General features: G+C 42.0%; 1 protein-coding gene across 2 annotated transcripts in view; it reads right to left on the bottom strand.

The window, feature by feature from the left end:
• Positions 1-1,214: 1,214 nt before the first annotated feature.
• The window catches only part of LOC139566744 (uncharacterized), a 324,355-nt gene continuing 299,188 nt past the window's right edge, over positions 1,215-26,381 (bottom strand). Inside the window, exons 1-7 of one of the 2 annotated variants that reach the window (XM_071388029.1) lie at positions 14,096-14,958; positions 13,754-13,884; positions 13,393-13,575; positions 9,631-9,795; positions 8,879-8,975; positions 8,538-8,659; positions 1,215-4,230 (exon numbers count right to left, since the gene is read on the bottom strand). In XM_071388029.1, the coding sequence (XP_071244130.1) occupies positions 3,289-4,230; positions 8,538-8,659; positions 8,879-8,975; positions 9,631-9,795; positions 13,393-13,575; positions 13,754-13,884; positions 14,096-14,369 (1,914 nt within the window). In that variant the 5' untranslated portion in view covers positions 14,370-14,958 and the 3' untranslated portion in view covers positions 1,215-3,288. Of the gene's footprint in view, positions 4,231-8,537; positions 8,660-8,878; positions 8,976-9,630; positions 9,796-13,392; positions 13,576-13,753; positions 13,885-14,095; positions 14,959-26,381 lie in introns of those variants that run through there. The other variant, XM_071388030.1, reaches the window with a different exon arrangement.

The raw sequence follows: 26,381 nt of genomic DNA, 5'->3' as shown, positions 1-26,381 counted from the left end.
AATGTGCAGTTTTGTCACACAATACAATGCCACAGATGTCTCAAGTTTTTAGGGAGAGTGCAATTGGCATGCTGATTACAGGAATATCTACCAGAGCTGTTGCCAGAGAATGGAATGATCCTTCTCTACCATAAGCCGCCTCCAATGTCGGTTTAGAGAATTTGCCAGTATGTCCAACCGGCCTCACAACCACAGACCAGGTGTGCACACATCAACCCAGGATCTCCACATCCGGCTTCGTCACCTGCGGGATCATCTGAGACCAATCACCCGGACAGCTGATTAAACTGAGGAGTATTTCTGTCTGTAATAAAGCCCTTTTGTGGGGAAAAACTCATTCTGATTGGCTGGGCCTGGCTCCCAGGTGGGTGCGCCCCTGCCCAGTCATGTGAAATCCATAGGTTGGGGCCTAATTCATTAATTTAAATTGACTGATTTCCTTATATGAACTGTAACTCAGTAAAACCGTTGAAATTGTTGCATGTTTATATTTTTATTTAGTATATTATGTTCGTATGTAGTGTTGGGAATTACCAGCGACCTCTCAATACAATATTAACACGATAATTAAGTGCTGATACGATATGTATTGCGATTTTCACGATTCTATATGTCTTGGGATTCAATACTGTAATTTTATTGCGATTCGATGTTCCAAACATATTGCTCACCATGTTTCTGCTGCAGAGAGACAAGAGAGCCATGACAAAACGAGTTTTAATCAGTCATGAAAATAAGTGCTGAAAACATCTTGGCTCCATATTTAAAAAGAAGATGGACAACAAGCTATGATGGAAAAACACTGGAGTTTTGGTGCAGGTATAGCAGACTAACGCAAAAATAATATTGTGATGGTCAAAATGATTCAATATATAGTCAAAAATAATACCCTGATATGTAACTGTACCCCCCCCCCCCCATCATTAGCAAATAGTGTTAAACTTTAATAAAATGGCAGTGTTTTGGCTATGCCAGGACATTAAACAACAAGTCTGTATCATGTGACAATGTGAGCGTACCCAGATGCTCAACTGAGGAACTTAGTAAAAAAAAAAAAAAAAAAAGATCTTACCCCAGTACACTTCACATCATAACTATAATATGTCAGCTAAAGAATGGTTCTCAACTGGTTTTGCCTCAGGACCCAAATTGAACCAGATAGTTTAAGTCGTGACACAATATTCGCATCGCGAAAAATAACCGCCAAAACACAATCTGGAAAACTATTTTTAATTCTATATTGATATTAAATGTAGCAATTATATGACAAGAGAACAACATTCCCACCTTTCATTGTCAATAATTACTCACTGGTTTGAGTACACAAAATTAACGAAAATGGCACTGCTAATCGCTCTATATTAAAAATACTGTGATTAATTCATCTTCGAAGTAATTTAATCTCTGAAAAATGTAAGTTCATTATCATTTCTACACACGTTCAACCTGGTTTAAGTCATTTAAGTTGAGACTAGTATTTTTTTGTAAGACGAAAAATATACAGCATATACAGTTGAAGTCAGAAGTTTACATACACCTTAGCCAAATACATTTCAACTCAGTTTTTCACAATTCCAGACATTTAATCCAAGTAGAAATTTCCTGTCTTAGGTCAGTTAGGATCACCACTTTATTTTAAGAATGTGAAATGTCAGAATAATAGTAGAGAGAATGATTTATTTCAGCTTTTATTTATTTCATCACATTCCCAGTGGGTCAGAAGTTTACATACACTCAATTAGTATTGGTAGCATTGACTTTAAATTGTTTAACTTGGATCAAATGTTTTGGGTAGCCTTCCACAAGCTTCCCACAATAAGTTGGGTGAATTTTGGCCCATTCCTCCTGACAGTGCTGGTGTAACTGAGTCAGGTTTGTAGGCCTCCTTGCTCGCACACACCTTTTCAGTTATGCCCACACATTTTCTATCGGATTGAGGTCAGGGCTTTGTGATGGCCACTCCAATACCTTGACTTTGTTGTCCTTAAGCCATTTTGCCACAACTTTGGAAGTATGCCTGGGGTCATTGTCCACTTGGAAGACCCATTTGTGACCAAGTCTTAACTTCATGACTGATGTCTTGAGATGTTGTTTCAATATATCCACATACTTTTCCTGCCTCATGATGCCATCTATTTTGTGAAGTACACCAGTCCCTCTTGCAGCAAAGCACCCCCACAACATGATGCTGCCACCCCCGTGCTTCACTGTTGGGATGGTGTTCTTCGGCTTGCAAGCCTCCCCCTTTTTCATCCAAACATAACGATGGTCATTATGGCCAAACAGTTCTATTTTTGTTTCATCAGACCAGAGGACATTTCTCCAAAAAGTATGATCTTAGTCCCCATGTGCAGTTGCAAACCGTAGTCTGACTTTTTTATGGCGGTGTCGGAGCAGTGGCTTCTTCCTTGCTGAGCGGCCATACAGGTTATGTCGATATAGGACTCGTTTCACTGTGGATATAGATACTTTTGTACCTGTTTCCTCCAGCATCTTCACAAGGTCGTTTGCTGTTGTTCTGGGATTGATTTGCACTTTTCGCACCAAAGTACGTTCATCTCTAGGAGAGAAAGTGTCTCCTTCCTGAGCGGTATGACGGCTGCGTGGTCCTATGGTGTTTATACTTGCATACTATTGTTTGTACAGATGAACATGGTACCTTCAGGCGTTTGGAAATTGCTCCCAAGGATGAACCAGACTTGTGGAGGTCTACACATATTTTTCTGAGGTCTTGGCTGATTTCTTTTGATTTTCCCTTGATGTCAAGCAAAGAGGCACTGAGTTTGAAGGTAGGCCTTGAAATACATCCACAGGTACACCTCCAATTGACTCAAATGATGTCAATAGGCCTATCAGAAGCTTCTAAAGCCATGACATCATTTTCTGGAATTTTCCAAGCTGTTTAAAGGCACAGTCAACTTAGTGTATGTAAACTTCTGACCCACTGGAATTGTGATACAGTAAATTATAAGTGAAATAATCTGAAAACAATTTTTTGAAAAATGACTTGTGTCATGCACAAAGTAGATGTCCTAATCGACTTTCCAAAACTATAGTTTGTTAACAAGACATTTCTGGAGTGGTTGAAAAACGAGTTTTAATGACTCCAACATAAGTGTACGTAAACGTCCGACTTCAACTGTGTACATATATATATATATGTATATACATTTTTTTTACTCAGACACCTGCGACCCATGTCAAACCTCCCTGTGACCCACCAGTTGAGAATTGCTAAGCTAAAGAATGGCTCCCAGATATCCCTGGTGTACATTTCAAGCCACACTGCTACAATTGTTCCACATTGTGGACACTCCTATGTCTGATAAGGCTACTCAGGAAGGAGAAGCTCTTGTAACATCGTTTGCACTTGAATGGCCTCTCCTTGGTGTGAACGGTCTGGTGCCTCTTCACATAGTTCGACTCAGTAAAGCGCTTCCCACACGTGGGGCAGGCGTATGGCTTGTCAGCGTCTGTCCTAATACTCGGCCTCCCACGTTGTGACCCATTGACACCAGAGGAGGTAGAAGCAGGAGCCACCACCCTCAGGTGGTTAGTGTTTAAGCTCCCTCCTTGACCTCTAGCCATTGTTGGGGTGTTATTGGAATTGTGTGCTGTGTTATAGGCTAGATACCTCTTGTGGTGAACGCCCATCCTGACCCGGTCTGTATTGGTGGGGTAACCATGAGGTAACTGAGGAAAGCTAGACCCAGGTCCAGGCTTTTTATGAACCCAGTCACCAGGCATTAGACAAGATCCTGAAGGGGAAGACAGACTTCCTGATAGACTTCCACCAGGGGGGTCTCCCACTACTCTCTGTGAAGGCTGAAGCCCAGGGTGACTTGTTCTGTTCATCATGGATACTGTGATGTTTGAATCATAGGAACTCGAGGGTCTATCTCTATCAGCTCCAGGCCCTGATCCATCCCTGCACTGAGACTGTGGAGAGAAGGTTCTGGGCTGCAGACTGGATCCCTGACTGGAGCCTCTGTCTCTCTGATGACCACCAGGACTGAGGTGGTTCAGTCCACCTGTCCACTGGTTGTGTTCTGTGTGGTGGTGGAGTCTCTGTCCCTCGTGGTTGGGTCCTGGTTCTGACTCGGGAAGGAAGAGCGAAAGCTTCTCATCCAGGGTCCTGATCTGGGGCCAGGGTTTATGACCAGCCACCTCAGAGGTCCACTCTCTCCCGCCAGCAACACTGGATATCAGCAGGTCCTCATGGACTGCAGACTGTAAACACAAATTGAACAGAAAATTATAAAGGTTTATATAATAAACACTTTGCTGTACACACAGAAACATGATATTATAAATGTTAACACTGTGATTCAAGTACCTAACAATATGGAGCCATTGGAGTTTATTATTTATTTTTAATTTTTATATGTGTTGATTCAAGAATGAAGTACAGTATGTTTTGGTTCGACTGAGATATAGGAAACTCAGTCCATGCAATGACACAAAAATAACCAAGTCAGTCAGCACAGATTCAAGGTCCGCCAACATGGGACAGTGATGTTTTCAATTAAAATCACAGAAGTTTGGTACAGAAGCAATCTTTCCCATTGAAAGCATTTCAGCCAAGCTTGAATTCAAGCAAAAACGACACAGATAGTTAAAAATATATATAACTTGATTATAGCTCCCGTCCAAATGTTGTGAATTATGTATATATTATATATATTCATGTCATAGTCAATAGTCAACTCCACCACACTCAAGTAACTTCAAACAGTGAATGCTAGCGATGGCTAACTATGCTAACTATTCTACCAGTCTGTTTAAATTAGTGTTAGCATGCTAATAGCACACCCTGCACCCTGAAATGTATATTATTAGGGGTATGGAGTAAGTTGATAACGATATCAACAAAGTATGGGACATTTCAAATAAAAATTCCCAGCTAATGAGAAAACAGTCATAGTATTTAAAGTACGAGAATGAACAAGATTTAACAAGGCAACCTTGGTTCTAATTTGAATGGGCCCCAATGGCAGATTTTGAGCGATCTTACACCCGTCCCCAAGGGGTGGGGCATGGACAATGTGAAATGTCATTCCGTGAGGGACTACAAAATGAAGTACAGTACTTTTATTGCACAAAACGATAATAACTTTTCTCACTATGTTAACGCTTTACCTTTCCGGTAAATCTGCTACCCTCGCTGCTATGACCCCCCCCCCCCCCCCATTTAAAGTCACTTAAATCTTTTGTCTTGCCCATTCACCCTCTGAATGGCACACATACACAATCCATGTCTCAATTGTCTCAAGGCTTAAAAATCCTTATTTAACCTGTCTCATTCCCTTCAACTATACTGATTGAAGTGGATTTAACAAGTGACATCAATAAGGAATCATAGATTTCACCTGGTCAGTCTGTCATGGAAAGAGCAGGTGTACATAATGTTTTGTTGTAGTTGTCACTTTTCATCTGTGAAGCATTTTTACAAACACCGTCACCATAGCATCTCCTCTGCCTCATCATACTCATTATTTCCTCAGTTCACCTCATCCAGTTCCCTCCTACATCCAAAACCAACAGAATGAACTATAAACAAACAAACTAGTACTACATTACATGTCACTATACTCTATAAAAAGGCATTGTACACTTTCTGCTGATGTATCCTGAGTTTGATCCTCTCTGAGAAACTCTTCCAGCAGTGAGTACAAGCAAACAGCCATTATCCGTGTGGACCTTCAGGTGCATCTTCAGGCTGGACGAGAGGTAGAACAGGCCCAGCACAGGTGGCAGCCAAATAGTTTCTCCCCCATGTGCATCCTCTGGTGGATCTCCACCCGTTAAGGGAAACCTAAGGCTTTCCCACAAAACGAACACTGCCACCATTCTTATTCCCACTGTATCTGCTGATAGCGTTACAACTACTGTCATTTGTTGCAATTTAATGTTGAGGCACTGGCATTGTGTGAGGTCTGGTTTAACATTAATGTCTCTCTTGTCGCAGGTTTCATGTTTCAGTTGATAGATCCGATAGAAGGCTTGCCTGGCTTCCCAGACTCCTTACTCCAGCCAAACACTTCCACGCCCACTGACACAATTTTCTTCTCTGCAATGAGTACCTCCCCGACCCTTCACTGAATGCTAACACATTCGGGGCCGTCTGATTTGTCCAGAAACCGATGGGTTGGGCCAGAGCCAGAACACACGTGGGTAAAGCGGAGGTTTGAAAATTCTTCATTGGCTTTGATACTCTAAACACTAAACTTCAACTAAATATTGTAATAAATAATGTGGAAAGTTGAGGTGAATAAACTGCTTGGAGTAACCCTGGATTGTAAACTGTCATGGTCAAAACATGTTGATGCAACAGTAGCTAAGATGGGGAGAAGTCTGTCCATAATAAAGCGCTGCTCTGCCTTCTTAACAACACTATCATCAAGGCAGGTCCTACAGGCCATAGTTTTGTCACACCTGGACTACTTTTCAGGTGCCACAAATAGGAAAATTACAATTGGCTCACAACAGGGCAGCACGGCTGGCCCTTAAATGTACAAGGAGAGCTAACATTAATAATATGCATGTCAATCTCTCATGGCTCAAAGTAGAGGAGAGATTGACTTCATCTCTACTTGTTTTGTAAGAAGTGTTGAAATGATGAATGCACCGAGCTGTCTGTTTAAACTACTAGCAAACAGCTCGGACACCCATGCATACCACACAAGACATGCTACCAGAGACCTCTTCACAGTTCCAAAGTCCAGAACAGACTATGGGAGGCGCACAGTACTACATAGAGCCATGGCTACATGGAACTCTATTCCACATCAGGTAACGGATGCAAGCAGTAGAATCAGATTTAAAAAACAGATAAATACACCTTATGGAACAGTGAGGACTGTGAAGAGACACACAGGCACAAACACAAGCATACACATGCTAAAAGACACTCTCTACACACACGTATACATGGATTTTGTGTATTAGAAATCTGGTAGTGGAGTAGTGGCCTGAGGGCACATAATTAATGTGTTGTGAAAAGTGCTATGAAATGTAATGTCATGAAATATTTTTATTTGTATATACAGTAGCTGCCTTAAAGGAAAGGTTCACCCATTTTGAATGTTATACTGTTTTTGTGCATCTCTGAGTGATGTTCTCGCGATTCCCTGGGCCATGTCATGTTTTCATGTGTATCTGAGTTATTGTCATTCAAGCAGGCAGAAATCTGTCCGGTATGACGTAGTGCTGTGATAAAGTCTCTCTCACCACACTGGAAGTTAATAGGAATACGACTTTAAGATCGCGAACACGTCTATCATACATGTCAGATTTCAATTCTGGCCGATGTCATAACTCGGGTGGATGTCTTCTCTCGAATGAGCCATTGAACATATTTTAGCGATATTCCTACCTCGAGAAATTTGTAATTTAACGGAGGGCCTAGCACATTTTTCCTATTTGTCTGCCTCTTTAGTCCAGGGTGCATTGCATGGTGCCGTTGACAGAGATGTTACAGAAAGGAGATCGGAATCCAATGAATGAAGCAACGTATAACGCCTCACCCATCAGACTGTCGACCAATCGCATTTATGTCGTCATACTGCGTCACAAGGTTGCTAAGCTAATCGTCACGCAATCCCTTCTCAAAGTCAGTGTATATGTCAAGAAACATGCCTATTTTTCTCTAAAGTACATAATGTCACAATTCCAAAGCTATACGATGTTACAGATAGCAAGTTAGTTATCTCAGAAAATATTTGTAACGTTGTACTTCTTGTTGACAAAATTTGTGCTAATGTTGGGTTTTTGAATTGCCCAGAATGCACCGTGCGGCCCAATGACATAGCATGGGCAATGTTTCCCATCTCCTCAAAAGTATATCTGCCGTTGCGAATGTTAGACTCCACTCTGTGAGGCACAATCTGCAGGTTGAATGTGGTGATATTGATACTGCAGTTTGTTTAGGCGATTTTACAGCTAACTAGCTACGTTACATGCTGATATTATATTTGTTATTCCTGTTTTCTAGCTTGCTAGCTAGCCAGCCAGCCAATATAAAGAGCATTGCATTGTGTAGCCGACTTGAGTGGCAACAGATTTCCACAACGATTTCCTTCAAAAATACAAATACAAAATACTTTGATTGGCTAGAGACGATACAATCGCTGATGACTTTGTTTTGGACAATGCGCCTCGTCACCACAAACGACTTCAATGATGGGAGTCTCAGACTAAAGTATGTAGCGAATGACAAAGAAGCAAAATCATTTGGTGTGAGTCATCAGGCTAATAGCAGGCAGGCTAAAGGCAGCACCTGTTAGGGGGTTAACCTGATGTGCCATCAGTCTCTGTGAATCACAATTATAGGAGCATCACTAGCCGAGTCTGTGTCTGTTCTTTCCAATCGCATACGGACACCTCCCCGTCCCTGGAGACCAAATCTACACCTCGCCCTGGTCTCAGCCAGTCTGTTGACATGGAGATGTTGTTTTGTGTTTGACTGTCTGCTTCTGGTTGTGGTTAACAGTGTTGTTCCCCAGCCCAGAGTTGAGGACAATTTCCCTTCCACTGACCTCCGCTATGTCGCCTCTGGTCCTGGCCTGCTCGGTGACGCCGTCCCCAGGGACCTTGGCTGCAACAGTCTGGGAATCCAAGATGGCCGCCCAGTCTCTTCTGTTAGCCTCCAGCCAACCACCTGCAGGAAGAGGTTACAAAATAAACTTTACAAACATGGCAGAGAACTCTACATATGGAGTTTGAGTCCATTACCTGGTCAAGTTCAAACATTATGTTTGTTTTAGTATATAAACATAAGTTGTATTTATTTCATTTTATGCAGGTGAATATTTTCCTATTGATGCATATATATACACATTGTGTATATATATGTTCTCTATATGTATTTCTCCCTTACCTTGATCCCACATCTTTAGTCCACTCTCTGGTCTGTCCTCTATTGTCTCCACTTTGAGCAGCTGCAGATCAGGCTTCCCATCCTCCATGTCTACTGACTGTAAGAGATACAGAGTGAGAGGATGTTGGATCAAGAAATCTGATATGAGCACACTGCTATGGAGCATCTTCTGATTGGGCAATGAGGGATTACCATGAGTACTATGCAAACATTGTCATTGATTTGATTACTTGACACTCTTTAAAAGGATAGATCGGGATTTTGGCAACTAGCTTTGCTAACTAGCTTAGCGCAAAGAATGGAAGTCTGCAGTTACACCTAATCCAGTTTTTGTGCTAAAATAGTTAGCACTGGCGCGTGAAATTACCTCTAACTTCCTGTATACTGGACGCAGAGACGTAAAAATGGTATCCACAAGTTCATCTGACTTATCCCTTTAATGGTTTGATAATTCAAAGGCATGGTCCCAGACTTAAGACAGCTTAATCAAGACCTGGGCCCGTATCTACAAAGTGTCTTGGAGTAGGAGTGCTGATATAGGATCTGTCCATGCAATCTTATTTATTATGAACTAAGGTCAGCACTCCTACTCTGAGATACTCTGAGTAAAAGTGCTGATTGAGGATCAGGTCTTTTTCATTATGATCTAAAAAGGCAAAACTGATCCTAGATCAGCACCTCTACTGTAAGAGGCTTTGTGGATACAGGCCCTGACCTAATACCAGTCAGACAGTAGTTCATAGTGGGCTCACCTCAGTGAGACTGTGTGTGTTCCTGTGCTGCTCAGCTGGTTCCTCTGTGGGTTCAGGAGGAGGTGTAGTCTGGTTGTCCTCCATGACCATGGTCTCCTCAGGGTTACCCAGACCCTCCTCAAACCCCTCCTCCTTCACCAGCAGCACCTCTGGACCCTCCTCCTCCTGGAAAAGAGAGGTGTTACAGATTACACAGACATACACTCCCTCAGGTAGGTATACACACAGATAATAAACACACTTTCAACATGGAGTGTTTACCCATCCCCACTAGGTTTGAGTCCTATACTGTAGTTACAGAATGACTTCATTGTTGTTAAACCCATCATGGTGGAAATAAATAGGTTGTTGTGGGTAAAAACAAGTCAGCAATGATAAGTCAAAAGTCATCATCAGACAAACCTGACAAAACTATTTTGACGTGTACAGTATGTGTTTGTTAGTGTGTGGGTATGTATAGGTATATTTAGTAAGTGTATATTTGTTATAAAGTGCTGTTGTGTGTATGCAGTATAGGGTGAGCTCAGATCTAATGTACAGTTAATTCAGAAAGTATTCAGACCGCTTGACTTTGTCTACATTTTGTTACATTACAGATTTATTCTAAAATGTTTTAATCTACAATCTTCAATCTACACACAATACCCCATAATGACAAAGCAAAAACATGTTTTTAGACATTTTTGCAAATGTATTAAACATTTTAAAAAATATCACATTTACATTAGTATTCAGACCCTTTACTCAATACTTTGTTGAAGCATTTTTGCCAGCCTCGAGTCTTCTTGGGTATGACGCTGCAAGCTTGGCACACCTGTATTTGGGGAGTTTCTCTCATTCTTCTCTGCAGATCCTCTCAAGCTCTGTCAGTTTGGATGGGGAGCATCGCTGAAAAGCTATTTTCAGGTCTTTCCAGGGATGTTCGATCGGGTTCAAGTCCGGGCTCTAGCTGGGCCACTCAAGGACATTCAGAGACTTGTCCCAAAGCCACTCCTGTGTTGTGCTTAGGGTCGTTGTCCGGTTGGAAGGTGAACCTTCGCCCCCAGTCTAAGGTCCTGAGCGGTCTGGAGCAGGTTTTCATCAAGGATCTCTTTACTTTGCTTTTGTTCATCTTTCCCTCGATCCTGATAAGTCTCCCAGTCCCTGCCTCTGATAAACATCCCCACAGCATGATGCTGCCACCACCATGCTTCACCGTAGGGATGGTGCCAGGTTTCCGCAAAACTTGATGCTTGGCATTCAGGCTAAAGAGTTCCATCTTGGTTTCAACAGACCAAAGAATCTTGTTTCTCATGGTCTGAGACTCCTTTAGGTGCATTTTGGCAAACTCCAAACAGGCTGTCATGTACATTTTACTGAGGAGTGGCTTCCGTCTGGCCACTCTACTATAAAATGCATGATTGGTGGAGTGCTGCAGAGATGTATGTCCTTCTGGAAGGTTCTCCCATCTCCACAGACAAACTCTGGACCTCTGTCAGAGTGACCATCAGGTTCTTGGTCACCTCCCTGACCAAGGCCCTTCTCCCCCGATTGCTCAGCTTGGCCAGGCGGCCAGCTCTAGGAAGAGTCTTGGTGGTTCCAAACTTCTTCCATTTAGGAATGATGAAGGCCACTGTGTTCTTGGGGACCTTCAATCCTGCAGAAATTTTTTGGTACCCTTCCCCAGATCTGTGCCTCGACACAATCCTGTCTCTGAGCTTTACGGACAATTCCTTCTACCTCATGGCTTGGTTTATGCTCTGACATGAACTGTCACCTGTGAGACCTTATATAGAAAGGTGTGTGCCTTTCCAAATCATGTTGAATCAATTGAATTTACCACAGGTGGACTCCAATCAAGTTGTTGAAACCTCTCAAGGATGAGGAAACAGTGGAAACAGGATGCAACTGAGCTCAATTTCGGGTCTCATAGCAAAGGGTCTGAATACTTATGTAAATTAGGTATTTTTTTCTTCTTCTAAAAACCTGTTTCCACTTTGTCCTTATGGGGTAGATGAAGGGGAAAAAATTATTTAAAACATTTTAGAATAAGGCTGTAAAGTAACAATGTGGAAAAGTCAAGGGGTCTGAATACTTTCCGAATGCACTGTATATTAAAGGGAATTTCAATGAAAGTCTTAGAATAAAAAGTCCCATTTTGTGTTTATTAAACAAACGAGTTTTAAATACACCATATGAAAACCACACATACAATGTCTCAACTAAAAAGCAGCATGAACTTGATAAACTGCATACATTTTCTCTTTAAAAAGAGTCTTTGGGAAATAATTAAGTAGTTGAATGGAAGTAATGAAATAGGCATTTGTGAACAACATATAGCCTACACAGTACAAACACAATAAGTAACAGACTTGTTAAGCTTATATATCACACAATGTCTGGATGAAAAATTTTACCCGGGAATATTCAACACTGAAATCTGTTACTCTCATTATTTCAAATGCATCTGTGGATCTTTTCTACTGACAACAATTAAAATTAATCTTTGTCTATAATGCAGGGTTTGTCAAAACGTCAGAAAAGATCGAGTGGAATGTTTACTTCCTATGTTATAGAGTGGAATGGTGTTTCTGCTGATGCAATATTCTACCAAGGAATATTCAACACTGAAATCTGTTACTCTCGTTATTACAAATGCATCTGTGGGTCTTTTCTGCAGAAAACAAAGAAAATTCAATTTTCCTTTAAATACAGCGTTTGATCTAAAGGTCATAAGCTATGTTATAGAGTGGAATGGTTTTTCTGCTGGTGTATTCTAAGGTAGCTCCTTTCTGAGAACCTCTACCTGCAGTGCGTTCAGGCGAACGGCCTCTCTCCCGTGTGGATCTTCAAGTGCATCTTCAAATGGTGGTGGCGAGAGAACCTCTTCTCACACTGGGGGCAGCTGTAAGGTTTCTCCCCTGTGTGGACCCTCTGATGCCTCTTCAGGTCACCAGCCTGGGTGAAGCGCATGTGACACTGGGTACAGCTGTAGGGTTTCTCCCCTGTGTGGACCCTCTGGTGGATCTCAACCTTCTGGGAGCAGCTGAAGCCTTTGTTACAGAACATGCAGAGGAACCGTTTTTCTTTACTACCGCCTGATATTGCTCCCCTTCCCTGGGCCTGGGCTCTAGCCCTGTCATTTGAGTTCAATACCTGATCGAAAAGGATGCGGCCGTCTGAATCGGGAGGTGCCATTGACGCAGACACTGAGTTGCGATCCCTGAATGCGTGTAAAGGGGAGTGGGTTGCAACATTTAGATTTGTCTCTAAGCTTTCCCTGTAGTCTAAGAAGTCATTGGTGTTGCCCTGTGAGTGTCCTTCAAAAAAGTGAGTTTCGTCTGCATTCCATGTCAGAGATGTGTCGCCCTCCACTTTCACAGTCACCTCATCTACGACTATAACCTCCCCTTTCTTATCTAGGCACCCTTCAGAGTATACACTACTACTATACCGGTTCCAGTCCCCTCTAGACAGATCAATCTGTCTCTCTAAACCCAAGGATATGTTGCCAGGGACCATCTCTGTAGTGTAAGAATAAGACGGATCACCACCACCAGTGTCTAATGTTTCACCATCCCCACGGGAATGAACAGGCCTCTGGCTCTGGCTAAATACCGGTAAATACTCTGAGCTGGGAGCAGGAGGACAGTCCAGTGGCCCCAGCCCCAGTCTCTCTGGATCTGATAATTGGTCAGATCCTGTGTGTAAGAGCCTTTGTGTTACAATTAAAGTCTTGGTGTCTGTCTCTGACTTGAGGACGGTGTCCGGCCTTCCACTGACCTCCGTGATGCTGCGTCGGTTTCTTGGCTCGTGAGCAGCGGCAGCGGGGTCCTCTGTGGCTTCATAGGGCACTCCAGCTGCTCCAGTCTGGATGTCTCTGCTGTGCCGTGGGTTCTCCTCTCCTTCAGATCTCTCCTGCTCGACCTCAGAACCTGCAGCCTCTGCAGACTCTGCATCTGCAGACTGACACAAAAAGAGAGGAGGTTATTACCGGTAAATGAGTGGAATTGGATAACAATGTCGTAGGGAAGTCTCCCCTATGGCAGATAAATTAGGATGTACATGTAAGCAAGTGAATAGCGGAGGGGAGCCTTTCTGAAACTGGTCACATTTGATGTACTGTCATTTTAATTACACATACCTCTATTATGATAATGTGCTGGGTTGAGGTTCCACTCCCTTCATCTACAGCTACGGGTTGGTCATTTCTCCATGTATTGTGGCCCACTGGCTTCACAAAGTTCCTGTGGCCTCCAGTGAGATGTCCTTCGCCTGAGAGAGTGATTGGGTATAAAGAGGTCGTTAGCTTGTGTGCTCAACGCTATATTGACTGTTGTACACTATTGACAGTTTTGACACAGTCTAGAATTGGCAAGGATGTAAAGCAACACTTCTCATAACTTCTTGCAAGATAACTAAGTAATTTGTGAAATTATTGCATACTATCCAAACACATGTGGGAAGGGAACGTGGCAAAATGTACCTCTTGCCATTCCTCTGTATCGGTCGAGGACCTTTACACTACTGGGGAGGGCGCGCTCTCGCATTGTCTTCTCTGCGCGCTCCCGTGCCACCTTCAGTTCAAGTAGCTGTAGTTTCCTCCGTATTACCCTGTTTTCTTTCTGGCTTTGAGTTATTTCCAAACGAAACACTGCATAGTCGTCGTCTACGAGTTTACAGATCTCTGACACGGCTGCATTCGCTAGCACCTCCATGATGGAGGCTATTTGAGTGTGAAAAACCATACAGTTAGCCATTATTAGCAGCTAGCTAGCGTCAGCTAGATAACGTCTATCAACTAAGCCCTGTCTCCAACGAGAATTAAAGACTACTTGGGGTAAGTATCTGATGCTTAGGAGTTCAATTAGTCATATTTGTAGTTCCATTATGTTAATAAATGTCTAAATAACAACAATAAAAACACTAACGTGAAAGTTGTTCTCGGTCACTGTTTACTTCCTTTTTAGAGTGAAGAGAAAGGATTTCATTGGTTGGCGTCATGGCGCGTGATTAAATGAAAAAAGGAGTGCTCTGAGTCGCTCTTTGAAATATGCTATTGCTAGCTGCAACTTAATTTAAAAAATACAAATTAATAAAAAAAATTCACAGCCATATTGTATCCACCACTGAAATATACAAATTAACAACAAATCACGACGTTTCATGATCAGTATCCGTTACACTCAGAACAGACTTGTTTAGAAAGAACCAGCAGTTAGCTATAGTATCTATATATATAGTACCAGTCAAAAGTTTGGACACACGTACTCATTCCAGCTTTTTCTTTATTTTTACTAGTTCTACATTGTAGAATAATAGTGAACACATCAAAACTATGAAATAACACAAATGGAATCATTTAGTAACCAAAAAGTGTTGAACAAATCAAAATATATTTTATATTTGAGATTCTTCAAAGTTGCCACGCTTTGCCTTGATGACAGCTTTGCACACTCTTGGCATTCTCTCAACCAGCTTCATGAGGAATGCTTTTCCAACAGTCCTGGACTCTGCGGTCCAACTCATCCCAAACCATCTCAATTGGTTTGAGGTCGGGTGATGTGGAGGCCAGGTCATCTGATGCAGCACTCCATCACTCTCCTTCTTGGTAAAATAGCCCTTACACAGCCTGGAGGTGTGTTTTGGGTCATTGTCCTGTTGAAAAGCAAATGATAGTGGGACTAAGCATAAACCAGATGGGATGGCATATCTCTGCAGAATGCTGTGGTAGCCATGCTGGTTTAGTGTGCCTCGAATTCTAAATAAATCAGACAGTGTCACCAGCAAAGCCCCCCCACACCATCACACCACCTCCTCCATGCTGCACGGTGGGAACTACACATGCGGAGATAACTCTGAGTCTTTCTTACCTGTGGCGGTCCTCATGAGAGCCAGTTTCATCATAGAGCCTGATGTCTTTTGTTGTTGACTGCATTAGATTTTTAATTTTTTTAAGTTCTTGAAATTTTCCCAGATTGACTGACCTTCATGTCTTAAAATAATGATGATGTGTTGTTTTTCTTTGCTTATTTGAGCTGTTCTTGACATAATATGGACTTGGTCTTTTACCAAATAGGGCTATCTTCTGTATACCACCCCTACCTTGTCACAACACAACTGATTGGCTCAAACGCATTAAGAAGGAAATAAATTCCACAAATGAGCTTTTTACAAGCCACACCTGTTAATTGAAATGCATTTCAGGTAAAGCTGGTTGAGAGAATGCCAAGAGTATGCAAAGCTGTCATCAAGGCAAAGGGTGGCTACTTTGAATAATCTCAAATATAAAATATATTTTGATTTGTTTAACACTTTTTGGGTTACTACATGATTCCATATGTGTTATTTCATAGTTTTGATGTCTTCACTATTATTCTACAATGGTAGAAAATGGCAAAATATTAAGAAAAACCCTTGAATGAGTAGGTGTCCAAACTTTGACTGGTACTAAACTTAGAAAAAAAAGAAACGTCCTCTCACTGTCAACTGTGTTTATTTTCAGCAAACATAACATGTGTACATATTTTTATGAACATAACAAGATTCAACAACTGAGACATAAACTGAACAAGTTCCACAGACATGTGACTAACAGAAATGGAATAATGTGTCCCTGAACAAAGGGGGGGGGGGTCAAAATAGAAAGTAACAGTCAGTATCTGGTGTGGCCACCAGCTGCATTAAGTACTGCAGTGCATCTCCTCTTCATGGACTGCACCAGATTAGCCAGTTCTTGCTGTGAGATGTTACCCCACTCTTCCACCAAGGCACCTGCAAGTTCCCAGACATTTCTGGGGGGAATGGCCCTAGCCCTCACGCTCAGATCAAACAGGTCCCAGACGTGCTCAATGGGATTGAGATCCGGGCTCTCCGCTGGCAGAACACTGACATTCCTGTCTTGCAGGAAATCACGCACAGAACAAGCAGTATGGCTGGTGGCATTGTCATGCTGGAGGGTCATGTCAGGATGAGCCTGCAGGAACCGTACCACATGAGGGAGGAGGATGTCTTCCCTGTAACGCACATCGTTGAGATTGCCTGCAATGACAACAAGCTCAGTCCGATGATGCTGTGACACACTGCCCCAGACCACGACGGACCCTCCACCTCCAAATTGATCCCACTCCAGAGTACTGGCCTCGGTGTAACGCTCATTCCTTCGACGATAAACGCGAATCCGACCATCACCCCTGATGAGACAAAACCGTGACTCGTCAGTGAAGAGCACTTTTTGCCAGTCCTGTCTGGTCCAGCGACGATGGGTTTGTGCCCATATGCGACGTTGTTGCCAGTGATGTCTGGTGAGGACCTGCCTTACAACAGACCTACAAGTCATCAGTCCAGCCTCTCTCAGCCTATAGCGGACAGTCTGAGCACTGATTAAGGGATTGTGCGTTCCTGGTGTTAGTCGGCAATTGTTGTTGCCATCCTGTACCTGTCTCGTAGGTGTGATGTTCGGATGTACCGATCCTGTGCAGGTGTTGTTACATGTGGTCTGCCACTGCGACGATGATCAGCTGTCCGTCCTGTCTCCCTGTAGCGCTGTCTTAGGCGTCTCACAGTACGGACATGGCAATTTATTCCCCTGGCCACATCTGCAGTCCTCATGCCTCCTTGCAGCATGCCTAAGGCACGTTCACGCAGATGAACAGGGACCCTGGGCATCTTTCTTTTGGTGTTTATCAGAGTCAGTAGAAAGGCCTCTTTAGTGTCCTAAGTTTTCAGAACTGTGACCTTAATTGCCTACCGTCTGTAAGCTGTTAGTGTGTTAACGACCATTCCACAGGTGCATGTTCATTAATTGTTTATGGTTCATTGAACAAGCATGGGAAACAGTGTTTAAACCCTTTACAATGAAGATCTGTGAAGTTATTTGGATTTTTACGAATTATCTTTGAAAGAAAGGGTCCTGAAAAAGATATGTTTCTTTTTTTGCTGAGTTTATATATATATATATATATATACAGTGGGGAGAACAAGTATTTGAGACACTGCCGATTTTGCAGGTTTTCCTACTTACAAAGTATGTAGAGGTCTGTAATTTTTATCATAGGTACACTTCAACTGTGAGAGACGGAATCTAAAACAAAAATCCAGAAAATCACATTGTATGATTTTAAGTAATTCATTTGCATTTTATTGCATGACATAAATATTTAAACACCTACCAACCAGTAAGAATTCCGGCTCTCACAGACCTGTTAGTTTTTCTTTAAGAAGCCCTCCTGTTGTCCACTCATTACCTGTATTAACTGCACCTGTTTGAACTCGTTACCTGTATAAAAGACACCTGTCCACACACTCAATCAAACAGACTCCAACCTCTCCACAATGGCCAAGACCAGAGAGCTGTGTAAGGACATCAGGGATAAAATTGTAGACCTGCACAAGGCTGGGATGGGCTACAGGACAATAGGCAAGCAGCTTGATGAGAAGGCAACAACTGTTGGCGCAATTATTAGAAAATGGAAGAAGTTCAAGATGACGGTTAATCATCCTCGGTCTGGGGCTCCATGCAAGATCTCACCTCGTGGGGCATCAATGATCATGAGGAAGGTGAGGGATCAGCCCAGAACTACACGGCAGGACCTGGTCAATGACCTGAAGAGAGCTGGGACCACAGTCTCGAAGAAAACCATTAGCAACACACTACGCCATCACGGATTAAAATCCTGCAGCGCACGCAAGGTTCCCCTGCTCAAGCCAGCGCATGTCCAGGCCCGTCTGAAGTTTGCCAATGACCATCTGGATGATCCAGAGGAGGAATGGGAGAAGGTCATGTGGTCTGATGAGACAAAAATAGAGCTTTTTGGTCTAAACTCCACTCGCCGTGTTTGGAGGAAGAAGAAGGATGAGTACAACCCCAAGAACACCATCCCAACCGTGAAGCATGGAGGTGGAAAAATCATTCTTTGGGGATGCTTTTCTGCAAAGGGGACAGGACGACTGCACCGTATTGAGGGGAGGATGGATGGGGCCATGTATCGCGAGATCTTGGCCAACAACCTCCTTCCCTCAGTAAGAGCATTGAAGATGGGTCGTGGCTGGGTCTTCCAGCATGACAACGACCCGAAACACACAGCCAGGGCAACTAAGGAGTGGCTCCGTAAGAAGCATCTCAAGGTCCTGGAGTGGCCTAGCCAGTCTCCAGACCTGAACCGAATAGAAAATCTTTGGAGGGAGCTGAAAATCCGTATTGCCCAGCGACAGCCCCGGAACCTGAAGGATCTGGAGACGGTCTGTATGGAGGAGTGGGCCAAAATCCCTGCTGCAGTGTGTGCAAACCTGGTCAAGAACTACAGGAAACATATTATCTCTGTAATTGCAAACAAAGGTCTCTGTACCAAATTTTAAGTTCTGCTTTTCTGATGTATCAAATACTTATGTCATGCAATAAAATGCAAATTAATTACTTAAAAATCATACAATGTGATTTTCTGGATTTTTGTTTTATATTCCATCTCTCACATTTGAAGTGTACCTATGATAGAAATTACAGAACTCTACATGCTTTGTAAGTAGGAAAACCTGCAAAATCGGCAGTGTATCAAATACTTGTTCTCCCCACTGTATATATATATATATATATATATATATATATATATATATAATCACATCTGATTCTCTGGTAAGATTCAAAGGTCACTGCATCTCATCCAGAATCATCTCTACAGGATCACAATAAGGCTCTGTCATCTCGCCTGTGTTATTCACCCTGAACACCGATGACTGTAGGAGCTCAGGCCCAGAGATGATGTTCATTAAGTACTCGGATGACCATAATTATGGACACAGCAGGCAACTCAGACAGACAGGCATCTCCAGGCTGAAATTGACAGGTTTTCACTGTGGTGTAGCCAGAACTACCTGGGCTGGACCTCAATGCAACCAAAACCGAAGACCTGGTCATTGACTAGAGAAGAGACCAACCTACTTTCCCAGCGCTGGAGATGAATGTACAGATCATTGCGCGAGTGGAGTACAACAAATATCTAAGAAATATAATTGACAACAAGATCTTTCAAAAGAAACACTGGACGGATCACTCAAAATGTCAACAACGCCTGTTCTTTCTAAGGAAATTGAGGAAGTTGAATGTACACCAATCAATTCTCCAAGCATTTTAAGAATGCTTTATAGAATCCATTTTAGCCTTTAATATTGTGGGGTATTTTGGTGCTATATCGAACACGTCAGAAGCCATTGACCCACAGGGTAATAGGAATCAGTGGGAAGGTCATCAGAGAAAGTCAGGAAACCCTTAGTGACATTTACAAAAAACGAGTGAGGAGGAAGAGGGAACAAATAGCCTTTGACATAACACACTCACTAAATGACCATTATAAATTGGGTGGTTCGAGCCCTGAATGCTGATTGGCTGAAAGTCATGATATATCAGACCGTATACCGTGGGTATGACAAAACATTACTTCTTACTGTTCTAATTACGTTGGTAAGCAGCTTATAATAGCAATAAGACACCTCAGGGGTTTGTGGTATATGGCCAATATACCACGGCTTATGGCTGTATCAAGGCAGTCTGCGTTGCGTCGTGCCTAAGAACAGCCCTTAGCCGTGATATATTGGCCATGTACCACACCCCCTCTGGCCTTATTGCTTAAGTATAGCCCCCTACCCTCCGGGCGCAGTTATAGAGAGCTAAGAGAGCATCTTCTAGTTTTGTGCCAACATCCATCAAACTCTTGAAGTTATTATTAGTATATATATATGTGTATGTTCCCTGTGATTGCATAGAATGATTAAAATCCTTTATACTGTATCCAACATGTTTTTGTGTTCTATGTTGTTATGTGTCTTGTATGTACAATTAGTCACCACATATTAAGTTTCCTTCCAGGAAATACGCTATTTTAATTGAATAGAATGACTTTATTTCATCTACATCACCTCAGTAATGTAAATATTCAACGGTCCTTGTGTTAGCCTAGGTTTACGGTCTCTCTAAAAACAGTTATTTACACAAGCCTGTTTTAAATGACTTCATTAATGAGGGGTATGTGGTTAATTACTCTCCTAAACAGAAGTTAAAAGGATGTACCCTCTGACCCAGTTTGTAGAGACCAGTCAGTCTGAAATATCAAGGACAGGGCAACATTCATTCATGTTTAATATTTCACCCTAGTCATCGCAAGGCCTGAATCCTTCGGAGCCCTATACTATGAATCAGGTTTGAGGAGTTAGTAAGGTAACTTTTGTCAACTCAGAGTTCAACTCGGGATAACTGGAAAAACAGGAAAGTGGCTCACCTTTAGCCAGGTTAATTTCAATGTCAACGAATCTTTCAAAACTTGCCGACCAATGAAATCCGATACACTCCCTCTCACAAAGATTGTGCCACCATCCCCTTCATTTGAGGAAGGCAACTGATTAAATATTTTATTAATCAAATGTGTGTGTAAAAAAAATATACTGGACAAAAATATAAATTCAACGTGTAAAATGTTGGTCCCATGTTTCATGAGCTGAAATAAAAGATTCCAGACATTTTACATACGCACAAAAAGCTTATTTCTTTCAAATTCTGTGGACAAATTTGTGTACATCCCTGTTAGTGAGAAATTTGAATGCACAGAGTAACCGTGACGAGATCCTGATCATTGTTGTGCCATTCATCCACTGCCATCACCTCATGTTGCAGCATGAGAATGCACGGCCAAGTCACAAAGATTCGTACACAATTTCTGGAAACTGAAAATGTCCTAGTTCTTCCATGGCCTGCATACTCACCAGATGTCACCCATTGAGCATGTTTGGGATGCTCTGGATTGACATGTGCGAAAGTGTGTTCCAGTTCCCACCACTATCCAGCAACTTTGCACAGCCATTGAAGAGTGGGACAACATTTCACAGGCCACAATCAACAGCCTGATCAACTCTATGTGATGGAGATGTGTCACACTGCATGAGGCAAATTGTGGTCACACCAGATACTGACTGGTTCTGATCCATGCCCCTACGTTTTTGTTGTTGAAAGATATGTGACCAACAGATGCATATTTGTATTCCCAGTCATGTGAAATCCATAGATTAGGGCCTAATGAATTTATTTCAATTGACTGATTTCCTTATATGAACTGTAACTCAGTAAAATCTTTGAAATTGTTGAATGTTGTGTATATATTTTTTGTATAGTGTAGTATGTAGTTATTTCTGTTGGTTTTAGACGTAGAAGGGAACTCTTTAAGGTGAAATAAGGAAATAATGAGTATGATGAGGTAGAGTAGATGATATGGTAATCGTTGCTGTGATGGTGTATGCAAAAATGCTTCTGTATCTAGGTGTCCATCCAAAATTGGCGAAAGATTTTCATGCAAATATACAAAAATCGGCATAAAGACAATATGCGACTTTGCGAAAATCTGGGTTAGTCTACAATACATGATGAGATTATTATGGATAAGAGTGAAAATATTTTTTTGTCATATGGCAGTGTCATGACTTGCCCTTTTCGGTGAGGATCACAGGTGCCAGATCCCCCCCCCCCCCTCTATCCCTACCTCCCTCAGAGCGGGAGAGGGGTGAAGTTGGCCGTTTTATGATGGTCGTAAATACCTGCAGGAACTCTTTCTCCCACACAATGAAAGGGAAGTGAAAAATCCCTTCGTTACAACAGAGAAAAATGTTCTAGTACTGTGACATCAAAGGGTTCAAAGGGTTGAATAATGAAACAATATTTCTGTAATCCAAACAGTTGGAATGGTCCGTGGCTACTTAAAGAATAATCCTGTTTAATTTGTTACTAATTTGTGATGTAACTAAGAACAGTATAACAACATAACTGTATCTCTGAATGTGTATATTTCCCAGTTGTCAGGTTCACATCCAAATGTTGGGGAACTTATATGATTAAATATGAAACTATTTGTGAGAAGATGAAATGTGTTAGCCTTCTAAATGAGATAATTGTTTTTCATATAAAGTCTTAACCAGTCAGTGACCACACCCACGTGAGCACAGACATTATGTCAGCGTCATGGAACGCCCCCTTTTCCCAGAGTGCATAAAACCCACTTCTAGCGAAATTAACATTAGACCAGCGGGACCGACAGCGTGAGCTGGAAGGTACGAAATGGTTAGACACTCCGAAAACTTTCAACAGAGAAGAAGAAAATCTCTATAGACCAGAGAGCATGGAGCTGTAGCTACATGTTGAAATGGTTAGCAATTTAAATAGCTACCACTCTATAGACCAGTTACGTGCAGCACAAGCTGAATACGTTATAAATGGTTAAGAAATCTACAAAACTAAAGACTACACATTCACAGTCTGCAGCTGTATATGTAAAATAGTCTAGGAAACTTGACCGAAGACGAGAGAAGAACATTTCCCTATCAAACGACCATTGGTACGTCTGATGTATCCATTATAACAGACACTCCAATAAATCTGAGAAGCTCCAACTACACAAAACATTGTGACTTTTGGGGAACACAACCAGAGACTTCTGACAAATTACTCTCCACAGAAAATGGACCGAGCAATTTCAACAGAGAGAGACGACAAGACATACAAGCGTAAATATGTACATTGCAATTATTTTCGAATGAGCGGCCATTTATGTGCAAAGTATTAGCATTTCCAAGAGCATAGTTATCAACTGTATGTAGTGGGTCCATTCTGTCTTTCCCACTCTTTATCTGTCCACACCCCTTTCCATTGTCTACCAAGCCGTCATATCGGTTTAGTCCACTAGTGACTTTTCATTGCATTTTGTAGTAATCAATGTGTAAGCTATTCTGTTTGTGTTTATGTAATTCTGTGTGATTAGTTAGTTAGAAAATAAATATTTTAGCCAATTTGTATATCGCTGATTCATCATTTATGCTAGGGTTTATGCAGATATCCAAGGATTTTGCAACATTCAGAATGAGACTGATAGAAGGTAACAATTAATGAATGACTGATTGATGACTGAAATGTAAGAGATCTTTATATAGTTATTCGTAAAACGATAACTTGTTAAATAAACTTTTTCCGTGGTGCCCCAAGATTGCTAATGAGTTAACTGTTACAGGATTAATGTAATCATCGTAATAATTAAACATAGTTCATCGATGTGATAAAATAATCGTCATCACATTAATGATGAAGGCACGACAGCAGTCAAGCATCGATTATCATGTAACTAGAATAAGACCTATTTATTGGACAGGAGCCTCAAGCTCATACCGTGCATTTTTACCACCCTGTGAAGTTCATTAACTTATTTTATCTGTAGCCTAATAAACTGCATGGTTTCCCAAGTCGTAGTGGGAGGACCACACACCATATCATCACGTGACTCCAAGTTTACTTCGATATGATGGTTATTATATCAATATGTGCTCATAAATGCGTTTCCACCGCAATTTCTTGCATCATTAATTTTAGACACAAAAAGATCCCATCATGTCGAACGAACAAATTATCTGTCGGCATTTATAAAATTGTATCGAAACATCCTGTTTCCATCACAGCTGTCGTAACCTTTTTTTATATGGTATGACTTTACTTGCATAAAAACTGTGGATGGAAACGTTGTTACTGATGAAAAGTGACAGCCTTGTCCTGTTGTTTCACGCATGTGTTTTATAATGATGAAATGAAGATGTCTGTAATGTTATGTTGAACCTTCTCCAAAGTATTCTAAAATATATGTTACAATAGTGAGGGCAACAGATTTATAGAAAAGCTGAAGGGTTACCATAGTAATCAAAGTTATTCTACTAGTAAAATGTAATGTTTTGTGCAATAAAATTACTGTACTTTACGTTATGAAATTAAATACACAAAATCGACTCTGTGCTGACTGACTTAGTTATTTTTTATTCATTGCCTGGACTGAGCTTCCCTTATCTCAGTGGAACCATACAACTCTATGCACAAAAATGTTGACCAAAACTAATTGACCAAAAACTAAGTAAATGTGTTTTTGTCAAGTTTTCTGTGTCAATTGTTAACCATAGTCCTTGTGCATAGAGTTATCTTTTTTTTTAAACTTAGAAATCAATGGATTTTGTTTGGCATACATTCTAAAGTGAAAAGTCTATGTCTCAGCGTTATTATGTTACTGTGGAATTGCCCTTTACAGTCACCAGGGCTCTGTTCAGTACGTTTTTACGTTCTGGAATGTTCAATTGAACAGATGGTGCTGTACTCAACCAGTTACAAAATGGGGAGGGCTTGTGGGTTGGGGAACACTGTCAGCATGGCCATTCCCTTTTAAATATGTCACTCATTGTTTCAAGCCACACCCACCAAATGGGAGCAAACGAACCTCAGTCTATTCAAGTACTTACAAGAACGTTTTGAGGAAACGTGTTGTTCAGTACAAACCATTCTGCAACGTAGCAAACGTTCAAGCGAACTGAACTCACCTCAGAAGTTGCTGGCGGGAGAGACTGAACCTCTGAAACAGCTGGCCACAAATCATGGCCCCGGATCAGGACCCTGAATCAGGAGCCGTCGCTGTTCCTTCCCGAGTCGGAACCAGGAATGACCCACTAGGGACAGAGACTCCACCACACAGAACACAACCAGTGGACAGGTGGACTGAACAACAGTCCTGGTGGTCATCAGAGAGACAGAGGCTCCAGTCAGGGATCCAGTCGGCAGCCCAGACCCTTCTCTTCACAGTCTCAATGCAGGGATGAAGCAGGGCCTGGGGCTGATAGAGAGACCTTCCTGTTCCTATGATACAACCACCACAGTATCCATGATCACCCTGGGCTTCAGCCTTCACAGGGAGTGATGGAAGACAACCCTGGTGGTAATCTGTCTTCATGGTCTCATTTAATGCCTGGTGACTGGGTTCATAGAAGGTCTGGACCTGGGTCTAGCCTTCCTCAGTTACCTCATGGTTACCCCACGAATACAGACATGGTCACGATGGGGGTTCACCATGAGAGGTACCTAGCCTATAAGAAAATAAAGGAGAGCCGCTAGTAGCTCAGATGCAAAAATATTTATGTCCAACCTTTCGACAGACATGCTGTCTTCATCAGGGTATCTAGCCTATAACACAGCACACAATCCCAACAACACCCAAACAATGGCTAGAGGTCAAAGAGGGAGCTCAAACACTAACCACCTGAGGGTGATGGCTCCTGCTTCTACCGCCTCTGTCATTGGGTCACAATGTGGAAGGCTGAGCATTAGGACTGACGCTGACAAGCCGTACGCCTGCCCTACATGTGGGAAGTGTTTCGCTGAAACGAACTATGTGAAGGCGCACCAGACCGTTCACACCAAGGAGAGGCCCTTCTGCAACGTAGAACGGCTCTTGTAACAGGCGGTAGAAGCAGGAGCCACAAACCTCAGGTGTTTAGTATTTGAGCTCCCTCCTGGACCTCTAGCCATTGTTTGGGTGTTGTTGGGATTGTGTGCTGTGTTATGGGCTTTAAAAGGGTATTAAAAAAGAGATATAATTGATATTCATGCTCCACGAGGTGAGGCCAAATGTAAGATTAGACCAATTATGATAGATGTGGGGCAGAAGAGGTGGGACTCAGAACCCAAGGCCCAGCATTTATATGCCCGCCAAAGGTGGACCAAGATTCAAGGGTCTGATTATGAAGGAAGAGGTGGTGGTTGCGTTTAGGACATTGTACATCGAACTCATCATTATGTCTGGTTGGCAAGTATGAAAATGGTTTGTGTACAGAGTGTATGGTTGATGAAGCAGTGATGCATGTGTTGATGGATTGTTGTAAGTACAGGGCTCTTTTTATTTTCTTAGTAATACAGGATTCGATAGGAAGGTTTCGTT

The sequence above is a fragment of the Salvelinus alpinus genome, chromosome 39 (assembly GCF_045679555.1).
Source record: "Salvelinus alpinus chromosome 39, SLU_Salpinus.1, whole genome shotgun sequence".
Classification (NCBI taxonomy): Eukaryota; Metazoa; Chordata; class Actinopteri; order Salmoniformes; family Salmonidae; genus Salvelinus; species Salvelinus alpinus.
This window is presented reverse-complemented; position numbering and strand designations above follow the sequence as displayed.